The sequence below is a fragment of the Dromiciops gliroides genome, chromosome 1 (genome assembly GCF_019393635.1).
Source record: "Dromiciops gliroides isolate mDroGli1 chromosome 1, mDroGli1.pri, whole genome shotgun sequence".
NCBI classification, from domain to species: Eukaryota; Metazoa; Chordata; class Mammalia; order Microbiotheria; family Microbiotheriidae; genus Dromiciops; species Dromiciops gliroides.
The window spans coordinates 412,967,915-412,981,955 of NC_057861.1; the positions used below are offsets into that span (position 1 = coordinate 412,967,915).

The 14,041-nt window shown below is 36.5% G+C and overlaps 1 protein-coding gene across 2 annotated transcripts in view; it reads left to right on the plus strand.

Annotated features, from left to right (window-relative positions):
• Positions 1-3,597, plus strand: part of TTC33 (tetratricopeptide repeat domain 33) — a 40,482-nt gene extending 36,885 nt beyond the window's left edge. For both annotated transcript variants that reach the window (XM_043978632.1, XM_043978631.1), the window contains exon 5: positions 1,199-3,597. In XM_043978632.1, the coding sequence (XP_043834567.1) occupies positions 1,199-1,552 (354 nt within the window). In that variant the 3' untranslated portion in view covers positions 1,553-3,597. The remainder of the gene's footprint in view (positions 1-1,198) is intronic.
• The last annotated feature ends 10,444 nt before the right edge of the window (positions 3,598-14,041 follow it).

Below are 14,041 nucleotides of genomic sequence, written 5' to 3' on the forward strand. Positions count from 1 at the left end.
CAGAGTGGTGCAAAAGCAACTTTTGCTATTGGAACTCTACATTTCATATTTTTGCCCACCTACAAAAGGAATTCACATACTGTTGGGAAGTACCTGGGTCATAGTAGTTTTGGCATTCACTCTTTGAACAAAAGAGGCTGTTTCTAAATTCAATGGCTCACATACCATATATATATATATATATATATATATATATATATATATATATATATATATATATATATATATATATATATATATATATATATATGGCCCCCTTCATTTTTTAGAAGCATCCATTGAAAAGTCATTTTGCCTTCTATATATATTTCTCAATTCATTACAGCCTCTTATTCTGTACTAATAAAATGTGGATATACCAAGGGTTTTCCATGTTAAAGCAATCAGTGTTTAGGTTCTAGAGGAAAGCCATTTGGAAAATAAATTGTGAGTTTTCTGTTAAAAATTCATTATATCTTCTCTTGTAAAATTTGTAAAAATTTGAGCAATATAATTATTAATAAATTCTTGAAGATCTTGCTGAGCTGCAAGTTCCTCAGGTAAGTGATTTATTGGCAGAAGAGGTTCAGGTGCTTTGCCTCTACAGGTGTGAGAGGACTGGCTCTTAGAAAAGGGCAAAGTGATTACAGCCACTGCACTGTTTGTTTCCTTCTTATAGCTTTGTGCTGTTCTGACATGGGGAAGGGGGGAAGGGAGTGAGTGTCCACTAATAGAGATCCTAACAGATGCTAACTTCACCCTCTGCTATTCTGTTCCTCTCCTCTCATTCATTAGTGCCTTTTTGATATATTTCATTGCACAAGACTTTGATGAGAAGTATCAGTACCAATTACCAAGGCCCCAGCCAGTCACTGGCTTGCACCCTGGGAAGTGTCATCATCAACAAATAATGTTTGTTTATCTATCTATCTATTCATTCATTCATTTATTTTTTTAGTGAGGCAATTGGGGTTAAGTGACTTGCCCAGGGTCACACAGCTAGTAAGTGTTAAGTGTCTGAGGTCAGATTTGAACTCAGGTACTCCTGACTCCAGGGCCGGTGCTCTATCCACTGTGCCATCTAGCTGCCCCCAACAAATAATGTTTTTTATATTAGGCAATAAATTGTTCCCAGGGAACTCATAATATAAAACACAAATAGAAAATATAGAAAAAGATACTACCTTGAACACCTCTAACCTTTTTTTTTTTTTTGTAGGCAATTCGAAGTTTCCAAGTGGCCTTGCACATCTATCCAATGAATCCTGAAATATGGAAAGAAGACCTCTCCTGGGCAAGAACATTGCAAAAGCAGCAGAAAGCAGCGCAGAAGGTTAAAAGAACTGAAACGCCAGCTGAAGAAATACAGTTGTCACCAACCTCGATTCCAGACTATGACTTTGAAAGTGATGAGATTGTTGCTGTTTGTGCAGCAATTGCAGAAAAACACAAGCCAGTTTCAGCAAATAAAACAATGGTGATTGTGTCAGCATCCGGGACTGTAGAGACCATCACTGAGAAGGAAGATGGTGCCACAATTCCAGATGGTTCTGTTTTTATCAAAGCTCGATAAAGCAATGCATGTAGCTTGAATCTGGCATGTTGGGCATCACTTAAAAGTTTTAGCAGCAGAGAAAACCATCCTTAAGGAACAGGGTGAAACCAATATTTTTGAGATGAGAAATTTGAAAACTTAATGGTAGAATCATTGCATAATGTCTGGTCAGCATTTTGATGACTCTTGACTTAGAATTGCAACCTCAAGAAATGTGAGTAAAATGTTGAGTGATTAACATATTTTGTTTAGGTTTTTTTATGTAAAAGCACTCATTTTATTAATGCATAATTTGAAAAGCAAAAGCTTGTTCAAAAATACTGCAGGTCCCCTTTGTCCTTTGTGGATTGATATGAAGACCTTTATTGTGAATTGACTATTCCAATTTATATTTATCTTTTGAAATTGGCAAAAGTAGCAGGCTTTTTCTCCCTCTTCAAAATATATTATTTAGGTGAAAAGAAGATGGAACCCAAGTAGACCCTAAAAATATTTAAGCATTGTAACAAAAAAGGAGAGGTAATAGTCAGAGTATCATTAGGAATATGGAATATAGGAATGTCATTCAGAACCTTGGAGACTTCAAAAAGTATGCATGTCTATACATTATAATCAATTTCTGATACTTCTCTTAACTGATCCATACTTTTGGTCTGGGTTTTAATATTAGAAAAGAAAAAAATTACTGATTTGTAATGGTTTTCTTTCCCTTCAACATTTATCAGATGTGTCAAATCCATGATAAAAAGCATTATTCTGGCACTAAGGAGTAAGTAGTCCTTGCCACAAATTAATCATTTTTTAAAAATGTGGACTTTTAAAATTATTATATTTTTTTACAGTTAGAGCACAGCAACATACACACCCTTTTCCAGTTTAAATTCTACAAAAAGTTAAAATTATCTTTATGGTTATTTTAATATGTGATATTTAAGAGGGTAGATTTTTATTTTCAGGCTGTGGATCTCAATAGGAGCTATCTCATTTGGATAAGAACATGGCTTAGCATTAAAAACTAGTTAAATTTTGTCCTTCAAAAAATGAGGATGAAGTTATTAGTTCTTAAGTCACTAACTCGTCATATCTATAATTAAAATCTAAAAGTTCATTTTTTATATTGCTAACCATTGGAAATTACTGAAGATATCTTTGAATGAAAACTATCAAATGCATAGAAAATTAAACATCTTTGCTAATGCAAGTTGATTTTATAATCCACCAGTGTAATATACTGTTAAGAAGAAGTTTTATCATATTCCTGAATCTCAGAAAGATATTTTTTGGTCTTAAGATTCATTACCTTTGACAGGAATCAGAGTAATCTGCTTCATTATGTGGATTTCCCCCCCCCCCCCCCATCTACTTTGGAGGCAGATAATTGGATGGCTTTTTGACAGGATCTATGGGTGCATTACTCAGAGATGGAGAAATCAGCAGATTAATTCTGCTGTAGAAAGTATTGTACTATGTATTTGATCTATCAGGGAGGTGGTTCCAGTTACAATGGTAAGTTTAAGATAGCTTCAAAAGAAAATACTTAATGTTTTAAATAATAATTACAAATTGGTTAAGCATAGATGTGAACAGTCTTGTAATTTAACATATTGTTTTGTGTGATGGATATATATGCTTTCTTGTTTATTGTAAAATCCATGTATAAATAAAGTTGTGGGGTTTTCTGCAATTTCCAATTTTAATTTTACTTAGTGTGGGAGATTTTTGAAAACAGTACAATAAACTATTGTTTCCTATGTATGTCTCCTTTCTTAGGAGATAACTTCATTTGTAGATATTTAATCTTATTCTATTTTTTTCAGTTTTGGGAAGAGTGATGTAAAAACAGAGGATAATCAGTTAAATTGTTTTATGATCTTTCCTTCACATGAAAGTGAAGCCTCTGCCAGGGTATATGGTTATTACTATAAGTTATCAGCCCATGGAGCTGCTGTCCAACCATTAGAATCTTTCAAAATTAACCCCAAACTTAATTTGTCATTTTTCCTTTGCATGTAAACTAGGCTGTTCCCTCTTTAGTCAAATAAAGCATCGTACTATTGCTTATGCTTTCTTTCTACACGTGTGATTCCATATAATTTGAGATAGGCATGAGAGTATCAAGGTAAAAAGGAAACAGGAGGGATTGGCAAGCATCATTTTACTTCCATGTTGAGAAAGTAGCTAGCAACACTTTCTGAATAATGTGTATAATCTATCATATATATTATCAGTGCTCTCATTCTTGCAAATAAGGGTTAGATACAGTGAAAACTTAGTTATTTGATAGTCTTTCAGTTGAAAGTATTAACCTAAGCCTTTCCAAACTACTAGTACAATCACATTAACAGAAAAATAACAGTAAATTATGTTAAGCATAATCTTAGTACGAAGCATATAACATGCTCTAATTTGAAAAGAGGTGCAGGAATGTATATTAACTATGTCAGTTTTTAAGTAAATAAAATATTTGGTTAGTCAAGTTATTACACTCCACAAATATGCCAGCAAAGTTTGCTATACAATTGTTTCCAGGGATATTGTGGTATAGATTTGTTCGAAGAAAAGATGAGCTGTATAAAATTAATAAGTATAGATAATGTAACTTTTAAAAGATTACTTTGTGGATAGCAGAGTCATTATTTCTCAGAGAGGACCAATGGCATCAGGAAGGCAATGTCTTGTCTTGCAAGTGAATTGGCTTTAAGTGAGGCAGCATTTTAAAAAAGTTATTTACATTTATATAATACTTTAAAATTTTCGAAGTACTTTTCTTACAGTTATGTACAACTGGTACAACTATGTGCCAGTGAGGTACATAGTGCAGGTAACTATTTCCATCTGACAGAGGAGGAAACAGGCTCTGAGAGGGTGTGACTTTCCACAATCACACATTTGGGTTCCATGTGACGTTCTTAGCCAATTTGAAACTGGCTAACCCAACTCTATGTTCAGTGCTGTGTTAATGATACCACACTGCCTCTCATAGTACTCACTATCTTTGGGGAACTTTTCTCTCTCATTTTTTGGAGGGAGTGGGGTCTTTATCCTGATTGTCTGTCATAATGCCTGGCACATATTAGGTATTTGATGCTGTTGATTGATCTCCAAGTGCAATTTCAATTATCTTGTTTATCTTGAATAACCCTTCGGTATCCACTTTTCTGTATTTCTTTTAACTGTAGAACATTACTGGAGAAAGTAATAGAACCATGTTTATTGAAACCACCAGGGGGCAGCAGATTCCATGGAATTTGGAGCTCTTGGGCTTATAGGAGAAAACAACCTCCATGCTCTTTACTCCCAGTATGACCTTGTGCAAGACACCCGCTTTGAGCTGTACTTTCCTCATCTGTAAGGTGAAAGGGTTTGACCAGATGATCTCTGAGGTGCTTTCTAATTAGAATTGTGTGATTTTAAATGTATCCTATTTTATCTCAGCTAGGCCCTCTGACCTCTGCTAAAGACCAAGGACTCCTTATGACATGGAGATGATCCTGTATTCTCAAAGGCTATGCCAATGGAGCACAAACTCTGGCAGGTCAGACTAAGGTGCAGTCACCAAGTATTGGGTTCAGTGAATGACTTTGTTGTCCAAGGGCTAGTCTAGCTCAATTTAGAGAAAGGCTAATTACCAGTTTGACTACTGAGCTTTTTTTATTTTTAAATTAAACGATTTAATAGTTGGATTCTTATGATTGAAACATTATACATTAATTTTTTGGGGTTTTTTTGCAGGGCAATGAGGGTTAAGTGACTTGCCCAGGGTCACACAGCTAGTAAGTGTCAAGTGTCTGAGGCCGGATTTGAACTCAGGTATTTCTGAATCCAGGGCCGATGCTTTATCCACTGTGCCACCTAGCTGCCCCTATATATTAATTTTTTTTTAAATTTTTTTTTTAGTGAGGCAATTGGGGTTAAGTGACTTGCCCAGGGTCACACAGCTAGTAAGTGTTAAGTGTCTGAGGCCGGATTTGAACTCAGGTCGTCCTGAATCCAGGGCCGGTGCTCTATCCACTGCACCACCTAGCTGCCCCTACATTAATTTTTAAAATAGCTTTTTAAAAACATTACTGTCACTTCTCATTGACTCCCAATGGAACCCTCTTGTAAAACAAAAAGTGTGTGTGTATACATGTGTGTGTATATATACATATACACACATATATCTCTATCTCTATCTCTATCTCTATCTCTATCTCTATCTCTATCTCTATCTCTATCTCTATCTCTATCTCTATATCCATACCCATACCCATACCCATACCCATACCCATATCCATATCTATATCTATATCTATATAGTGTGTGTGTGTAGTCAAGCAAAAGAGTAATACATTGGCTATATCTGGAAATGTATGCATCATTCCATACCTGTAATCAACCATCTTTCTTATACCTTCTGCACTGAGTATTGTTCTAAGGTTTTTCAGTGTTGCTTTCCTTTCAATAATCAAGAAGCAATTATTAAGTGCCTGCTATGTTCCAGGTACTGTGTTAGGGATATCAACGCAAATGTGAAAAAGTCACTTCCCTCAAGAAGCTTTATATTAAATATTATGTTACCTTTCATTGTTGTTGTCATATTGATTACTCTCTTGCTTCAGCTATAGCAAGTCTTGAATTCTGTTTACCGAGTCATTGAGGGTTTGAAATCTGCTTTGGTAGAAAGAATAACAGATCCATGACATATTGACCTCCAGTAAGGAATGTTAAGGGCTAAAATTCTAGCTAAACTGTCTAAAATATCTAATGAGTGGTCGCCAATACTTTATAAGCTTTAGCAAGAGTTAGACTTTTAAGCATTTATTAAGGAGAATAAGAATTTGGTAAAGAGAAAGGCCTAGATTCTTATCTATTAAAGGGAGAGCACATTTCTAGCTCCGCTCTCCACCAGAGTCCCCAGGAAAGAGCGCGAGACTGAGCGCCAGTCTCTTCCTTCCTCCTCCCACCAGCCCGCGTCACTTCTTGATGCCAAAGAAAAGACTCCCGGTCTTGCCCTCAAAGACCTTCGCTTCATGGGCGGAACTCTTCTACAGTAAGTCTCCAGCAGGTGGCGTCATTCCAATCGTTACAAGAATAATTCATTATCTCCCAAAACAGCTCATTCCACTTTGGGACAACTCTTAATTATCAGGAAGATTTTCTGTGCATTCATCCCCAACTCTGCCTTTTTAATAACCTGCCCTAATGGCTCCTAGATCTGCTCTCTGGGGAAAAGTTGAATAAAATTCATTACTTCTTCTCTGTGACGACTCTTATTTTTTTTTTTGTTCTTGTTTGTGGGGCAGTGAGGGTTAAGTGACTTGCCCAGGGTCACACAGCTAGTAAGTGTCAAGTGTCTGAGGTCAGATTTGAACTCAGGTCCTCCTGAATCCAGGGCCGGTGCTTTACCCACTGTGCCACCTAGCTGCCCCTGTGACAACTCTTTTAATACTTGAATACAGTCACTGTGTTCTCACCAAGTGTTCAGATAAAGCATCTTCATAGGATATGGTCTCCTCTCCCCTCACCTTGGTCTTAAATCTTTTCTGGACATGAGCCATTTTGTCAGTGCTCTTCCTAGTATAAACTGAATACAACATAAGATGTGATTTGACCAGGGCAAAATGCAATGGAATAATCTCCTTAGTTCATGTGACTGTATCTTGAATAATATATTAGATCACATTTGCTTCTTTGAGACTTGACATTGAATTAGTCTACAAAAACTCCCATTTTTTTCCCCTAGGAACTGTTTTCTTGCCATGCCTTTCCCATATAATATGTGTGGTATAGAGGTTTTTGAACTCAAGTGTAGGATTTTACATTTCTCTCTTAAATTTCATTCTATTAGATTTGGCCTATCATCAAGGCCTTTTGTCATCCAGCATGTTAGCCATCCTTCCCAGTTTTGTATCATCTGCAAATTTGATAATTTTTCCATTTATGCCTTTCTCCAACTTATTGATAAATTATGTTAAACAGCACAGGGTCAAGGACAGATCCCTGGGAGATTCTACTAGAGACTTTCAACTTGATTATGATCCATTAATAACAACTCCTGGGGTTTGGTCATAACTAGTTTTGAACCTGCCTTGTCAGTTTCTTCCAATTTTACCTCTGTGAATGACTCAAAGCTATATCTTGAATTCAGACTTCTTCCCTGAACTCTTGAATTGCATTTCTTTAAAAACAATTCTTATTTTTATTATTGTCTTGTTTTTGTTATATTAATTTCCAAATATTTCCTTCTCCACAACCCTATTCAATGAACCATCCTTTGTAACAAATATTCATTCCATTTATTTTTTATTCACTTACTCACTCATTCATTTATTTATTCATCCACTTATTTATTAATTTAGCTGTTCATTCATTCATTTACTTATCTATCTATCTATCTATCTATCTATCTATCTATCTATCTATCTATCTATCTATCTATCTATCCATCCATTCATTCATTTAGTCAGTGGGACAATGGGGGTTAAGTGACTTTCCCAGGGTCACACAGCTAGTAAGTGGCAAGTGTCTGAGGCTGGATTTGAACTCAGGTCCTCCTGAATCCAGGGCCGGTGCTTTATTCACTGCACCACCTAGCTGCCTCCCCATAACAAATATTTAAAAGGAAAAAAGCAGTTCAGTAAAACTAACCAGCACATCAAATCTGAAAAATATGCAATAGTCTACATGAATACTTCTCTACCTTCTGGATAAAGGGAGAGAGGAACATTACAATAGTAATATTGTTTTCCCTGGGACTAAGCTTAGGTCATAAATACATAACATTTAGTTGTAGGTTTGTTTTTTTGTTGTTAATTTCATTTATATCATTGTAGTCCTTGATATATTATTTTTATGGTTCTTTTTACTTCTCCCAGAATTGGTTAATATGTCTCCCCAGGCTTTTCTTAATTTTTCATAATCTCTTTTTCTTATGGTCCATAGGATCATTAGAGCTGGAAGAGACCTTAGATAATAAGTTTAGCCATTTCCTAATCAATAGGTATCTACTTTATTTCCAGTTCTTTGCTACAACAACAACAGCAAATATCCATAGTTCTCCTATGGATGTTTTGATGAATAAAACATCTGTTTCTATTTTTGACCTCCTTGGGGTATATATCTAGCAGTGGAGTCCCTGTGTCAGAAAATGGACATTTTAGTCAGTTTTTTTTTAAAGGATAATTCCAAATTTCTTTACAGAACAATTGGTTCCATCAACTGTGTATAAGGGTGCCTTAGACCAACATTTTAAACTGTATCATCTGGATGTATCACTAGCATCTGAAGTACATGTCCAAAATGGAATTTGTACCCCCTCAAATAATCCTCTTCCTTGTTGTTTTTTTTTTTAATGCCACTGTTATCCACCCAGTCTTAAAAACACAGTCATCTTTGAATTTTTCTTGTTTATATCTAGTTAGTTGCTAACTTCTATTAACCCTACCTCTACACTCACCCTCACATTAGTGTCCCCTGCTTACTGATACTAGAGTTCAGGTCCTCATTCCCTCTTGGCTAGATTATTCCAATCTCTCTCTGCTCCATCTCTTTTACCTCTTTCCATTCCAATCCATACTGTAAACCACTGCTAGATAGGGACTGTTAGGTGGTGCAGTGGATAGAGCATTGGACATAGAGTCAGGATGACCTGACTTCAAATCTGGCACTAACCGTGTGACTCTGGACAAGTCATAATCCCTGTTTGCCTCAGTTTTTTCATCTGTAACATGGGGATAATAATAGAACTTATCTCCAATGGTTGTGAGGATCATATAAGATAATAATTGTAAAGTGCTTCCTTACCACAGTGCCTGGCATATATACTATATAAATGTTGTATGTTATATAAATGTTAACTATTATTATGATTAATCTTTATCACATACAGATTTTATCACAAAATTTCTAGTTGGAAGGGTGAAATTCTTAGCTGAAATTCTGTCATCTGATCTAGCTCATACCTAGCATGATACATCTGACAAGTAGTCATCTAGCCTCTGAAGACCTGTAAGGGAGAACCCACTACCTAACTAGGGAACCTATTTCACTTTTTAATACCTCTAATTGTCATGAAGTTTTCCTGATGTTGTTCGAATTTGCCTCTCTTCCATCTTCTACCTATTATTCCTGGTTGTCCTTTAGGGCTAAACAGAAAAAGTCTAATTCTTCTTTCTCCTAATAGCTATTCAGGTACTTAAAGATATGTTTCTTCTGAGTCTTATTGTCTCCTAACTAAACATCCCTATTGCATTCAACTGATTCTCGTATGACTTGAACTTGAGACCCTTCACCACTCTGGTTCTGCTTTTCAGGAACACTCTAGCTTATCAGTGTCCTTCCTAAAAAGTGATGTCAAGAACAATACTCCAGATGTGGTTTGATCAGGGCTGACTCCTGGAAGCTATGCCTTTTTAAATGAAGCCCAGGATCATATTGGTGTAGCTAGGTGGGACAGTGCAAAGAGTACTGGGCCTGGAGGCAAGAAGATTCATCTCTGAATTTAAATCTGGCCTCAGAAATTTAGTGGCTATGTGACTCTGGGCAGGTCACTTAATCCTTTTTGCCTCAGTTTCCTCATCTGTAAAATGAGCTGGAGAAAGAAATGGTAAATCACTCTAGTATCTTTGCCAAGAAAACCCTAAATGGGGTCACAGAGTCAAACATGACTGAAAACAAATGAAAAAACAACAAAGATCACATATATACATACACACACATATACACATATATACATACATGTACACACACTTATTTATTCATTTATTCATTTATCCATTTATTTATTTATTCATTCATTCACTTATTTATTTATTCATTCACTATCTATCTATCTATCTATCTATCTATCTATCTATCTATCTATCTATCTATCTATTTATTTTTGGCTATGTCACCCTGTTGACTCATTGAACTTCACCTGGCGTCCATGAATCCCTGTAGATCTCTTTTAGACAAACTGTTTTGGAACTCAATCTTGATTTGGTTAAATGGACTTTTTTTATTCAAGTGTAAAACTTTCCATTTATCCTTATTGGAGTTCATCTTATCAGTTTTGGCTCAGTCTTCTCTTTTTGACTCCTGACAGGCATCCAGTGGTAGCTATCTCTCCCAACTTTGTGTCCTCTTTGCTTTTGTCTAAGTTACTGACAGTAATGTTTGAAAAAAGCAGAGATCTTTGGGACACTACACTGGAGACCTTCCAAGCTGACAGCATACCATCAATGACTACATTTTGAGCCTGACTATTCAACGAATTATAGATCTGTCTAACTGTACTTTCATTTACTTCACATATTTTCTATGGAAATATGATGAAATATTTTGTCAGATGCCTTGCTAAGTAAACTGTATTTACATCATTTCGCTCATCTACCTATCTAGTCCAAAAAAGAAATTCCTGACACCTTTTTTTTCTTTTTTATATCTTTTGTCTTTATATCAGTCATTTCCCACTCCTCCCTTTAGATTGAGTCTTACCTTGTGATAAAAGAAAAACAATTAAGCAAAAATATCCAATTCCGTAATTCCAAATTGAAATCCAGAATGGTTAAAGCACTTCAGCTCCACTTCAGTGTGCCTGTATTCCTATAGCCTCTTGAATATCTAGTCTCATATTTTTTATCTTTCTCACTTTTCATGGTGTGAGACAAAACCTCATAGTTATTTTAAGTTGAATGTCTGTCACTAGTTTAATTTCTCTTACATAGTCTTAATTACTCTTACTTACATTTTCGTGTGGTTAGTTGTAATTTGTGATTCTTGTGAACATTGTTCATACCTTTTTTTTTTTTTTATAACCACTTACCTATTAGGAATGGTATAATAACCTATTGTGGAGGAGGTTGGGCTGACTCTTTGTGATCCCTGATTCTTTTTTCTAGCCGAGTTGCTATCCTGGGACTACCAACCTAGGCTACCAGGTCCTAGGTGACCAAGTGACCTTTGCTTTCCTATCTTTAGATTGTGTGTGTGTGTCTGTGTGTGTGTGTGTGTGTGAGGCAGTTGGGGTTAAGTGACTTACCTGGGGTCACACAGCTAGTAAGTGTTAAGTGTCTGAGGCTGGATTTGAACTCAGGTCCTCCTGACTCCAGGACTGGTGCTCTATCCACTGTGCCACCTAGCTGCCCCGCTTTCCTGTCTTTTACCTGCCCTGGAATTAGCCTTAGCTTCATTGTTCTTGGGTTGCCTTGATTTCCTCCATAGGGGACCCAGGCTCCACAATACTTCAATTCTACTCTTACTTCAAATTCCTGAGGAACAATTCTATTTTGAGCTTTAGTCCAAGAGGTCCTCCCTAATAGGATTTAAGGGGAGGGGATAAAATGGTATCAGAATACAACTACGAATCAGTTATAGAACAGGCAGTTTTATTCCCAAGATACAGAAAAGGGAATGCTAAGCAATAAATAATTATAGAATGAATTTGGATCAATTGAGAGGTTAGAATTCAAACCTCATTGGGACATTTGCAGACAGGGCAGATCATTATCTATTTTACATTTCACCTTCACTGAGTACAGCCAGATTAAAGCCAAATGGTCTCTTTTCTTTCCTGTAGTTTTCCCCTGTGGGTGTCTCTTTCCTTCCCATCCCATCTGCCTCTGATTCTATTGCTATTTCCTACTTTGATTGCTTCTGTAGCCAATACTTCATTGCTTGGTTGTCCAGGAAGGTGGTGGTGGTGGTGATGTGTTGAGTTGCCAGCTTTTTTTTTTTTTAATCTCACAAGCCTTTGTATGAAATAAAAGAAGATAACAAACAGGAGATGGCCCCATCCCAGGCAAAGTCTTGTCTAGGATGTCATTTGCTCCTATAGCTGGGCCACACAGGGTCAAAGGAAGATTCCTCCCATCCTTAAGCCTTACCAACCCTCTGGAGCTGAGTCCTCAAATATCTTAAAGCTGTCAAGAAGGTGATCCTGAGGGTCAGAAATTACTTACTTAGTATATCCATTGAATTCTGGCTTGTTGTTGAGTCATGTCTGACTCTCCATGACCCCATATAGGGTTTTCTCTGCAAAGATCCTCGAGTGGTTCTCCATTTTCTTCTCCATCTCATTTTACAGATGAGGAACTGAGACAAATAGGGTTAAGTGACTTGTCCAGCATCACACAGCTAGTAAGTGCCTGAGGTCGAATTTGAACTCAGGTCCTCCCGATTCCAGGACTGGCACACTGTGTGACCTAGCTGCCCTGAGTTCTGGTTTAGTAGCCAACTAAAAGAATCATAGCTAGCAGGCAATATCTACTCCTGTTCTAAAGTACACCACTAGAGGGTGCTATACCTTAATTGTAGAATATTGCCTGGAATCAGGTACAAACAAGCTGGCCTACAGTTTGTAGTTTTCATTTGCTTCCTCTTTTGGAAATCAGGACATTGCCCTTCTTCAATACTTTTCCATCTCTCTTCTTTTCATGCATTTTTGTTTGTTTTTGGTGGGGCAATTGGGGTTAAGTTACTTGCCCAGGGTCACACAGCTAGAAAGTATGAAGTGTCTGAGGTTGGATTTGAACTCAGGATCTCCTGAATTCAGGGCCGGTGCTTTATCCAATGCACCCACCTTCTTTCCTTCCTTCCTTCCTATTTCATATATCTTGCTCCATTAGAAATTTTTGTTCTGACCTTTCCAGTTCCTACATAATTTTTCTTGGCAGATAAAACTGAAGCGAAATAAAAGTAGAGAACTGCCTTTTCTCTTGTCAGATATCTATCCATCCACTCCAACAGTGGTCCTATTTATTCTTTGATCTTCCTCATTTTCCTAGTTGAGCTAAGTCCCCATTCTGCTTTTGGTTGTCCTTAGGTTTCCTTGACAACTTCAGCTTTAACATTTTGATACAATTCTTATAGGACTTTTTGTATTCATCAAGCAGTGCTAACATTGATTTGAGCATTACAGATGGAATTAAAGATAATTTGTTAGTTTGAATCAGCTTTCTCAAGAATAGAGAATAGCCTAAAGTTCACACCCTGTTCTGTCTTGTACTCTTTACGTGGACCAGGGCTTTGGATTTCGGGTTATTATTTTACTTACCATTTGTACGTGAGCCACTCCTAGAAAAGCCAATCAAAACTAATCTGGGAGTGATATCTGTTCTTTTCTATTTTCTGGAAAAAAACCCAACCCAATGTTCGAAACCAGTTTCAGATGTCAAGGTAAAAATTGCACTCCCTTATGCACAGGTTTATCGATTCTCAAATGTTAATGTACCTGATTTAGTGCTGGGATATGAATAAATGTCACTCAAAGTGAACAGTTAAAGCAGAGATGGATGTGATATAATAGAAAAAATACCAGATTTTGGGTTAGGAGACTTGAATTCAAGCCCTAGTTCTCAACATTTACAAGTTGTGTGGCCATTGGGATCTGTCTACACAATGGAGGCAATGTTTCCATTACTTGCTTTGCAGAATTGTTGAGTTATTAAAATGTCATGGAATTTTCTGCTGTAGAAATCTTTTTATAAACAGTATGAAATTACTGCTTGTTTTAGATTTTTAGATGAAATCTTTTTAGACAGAAAA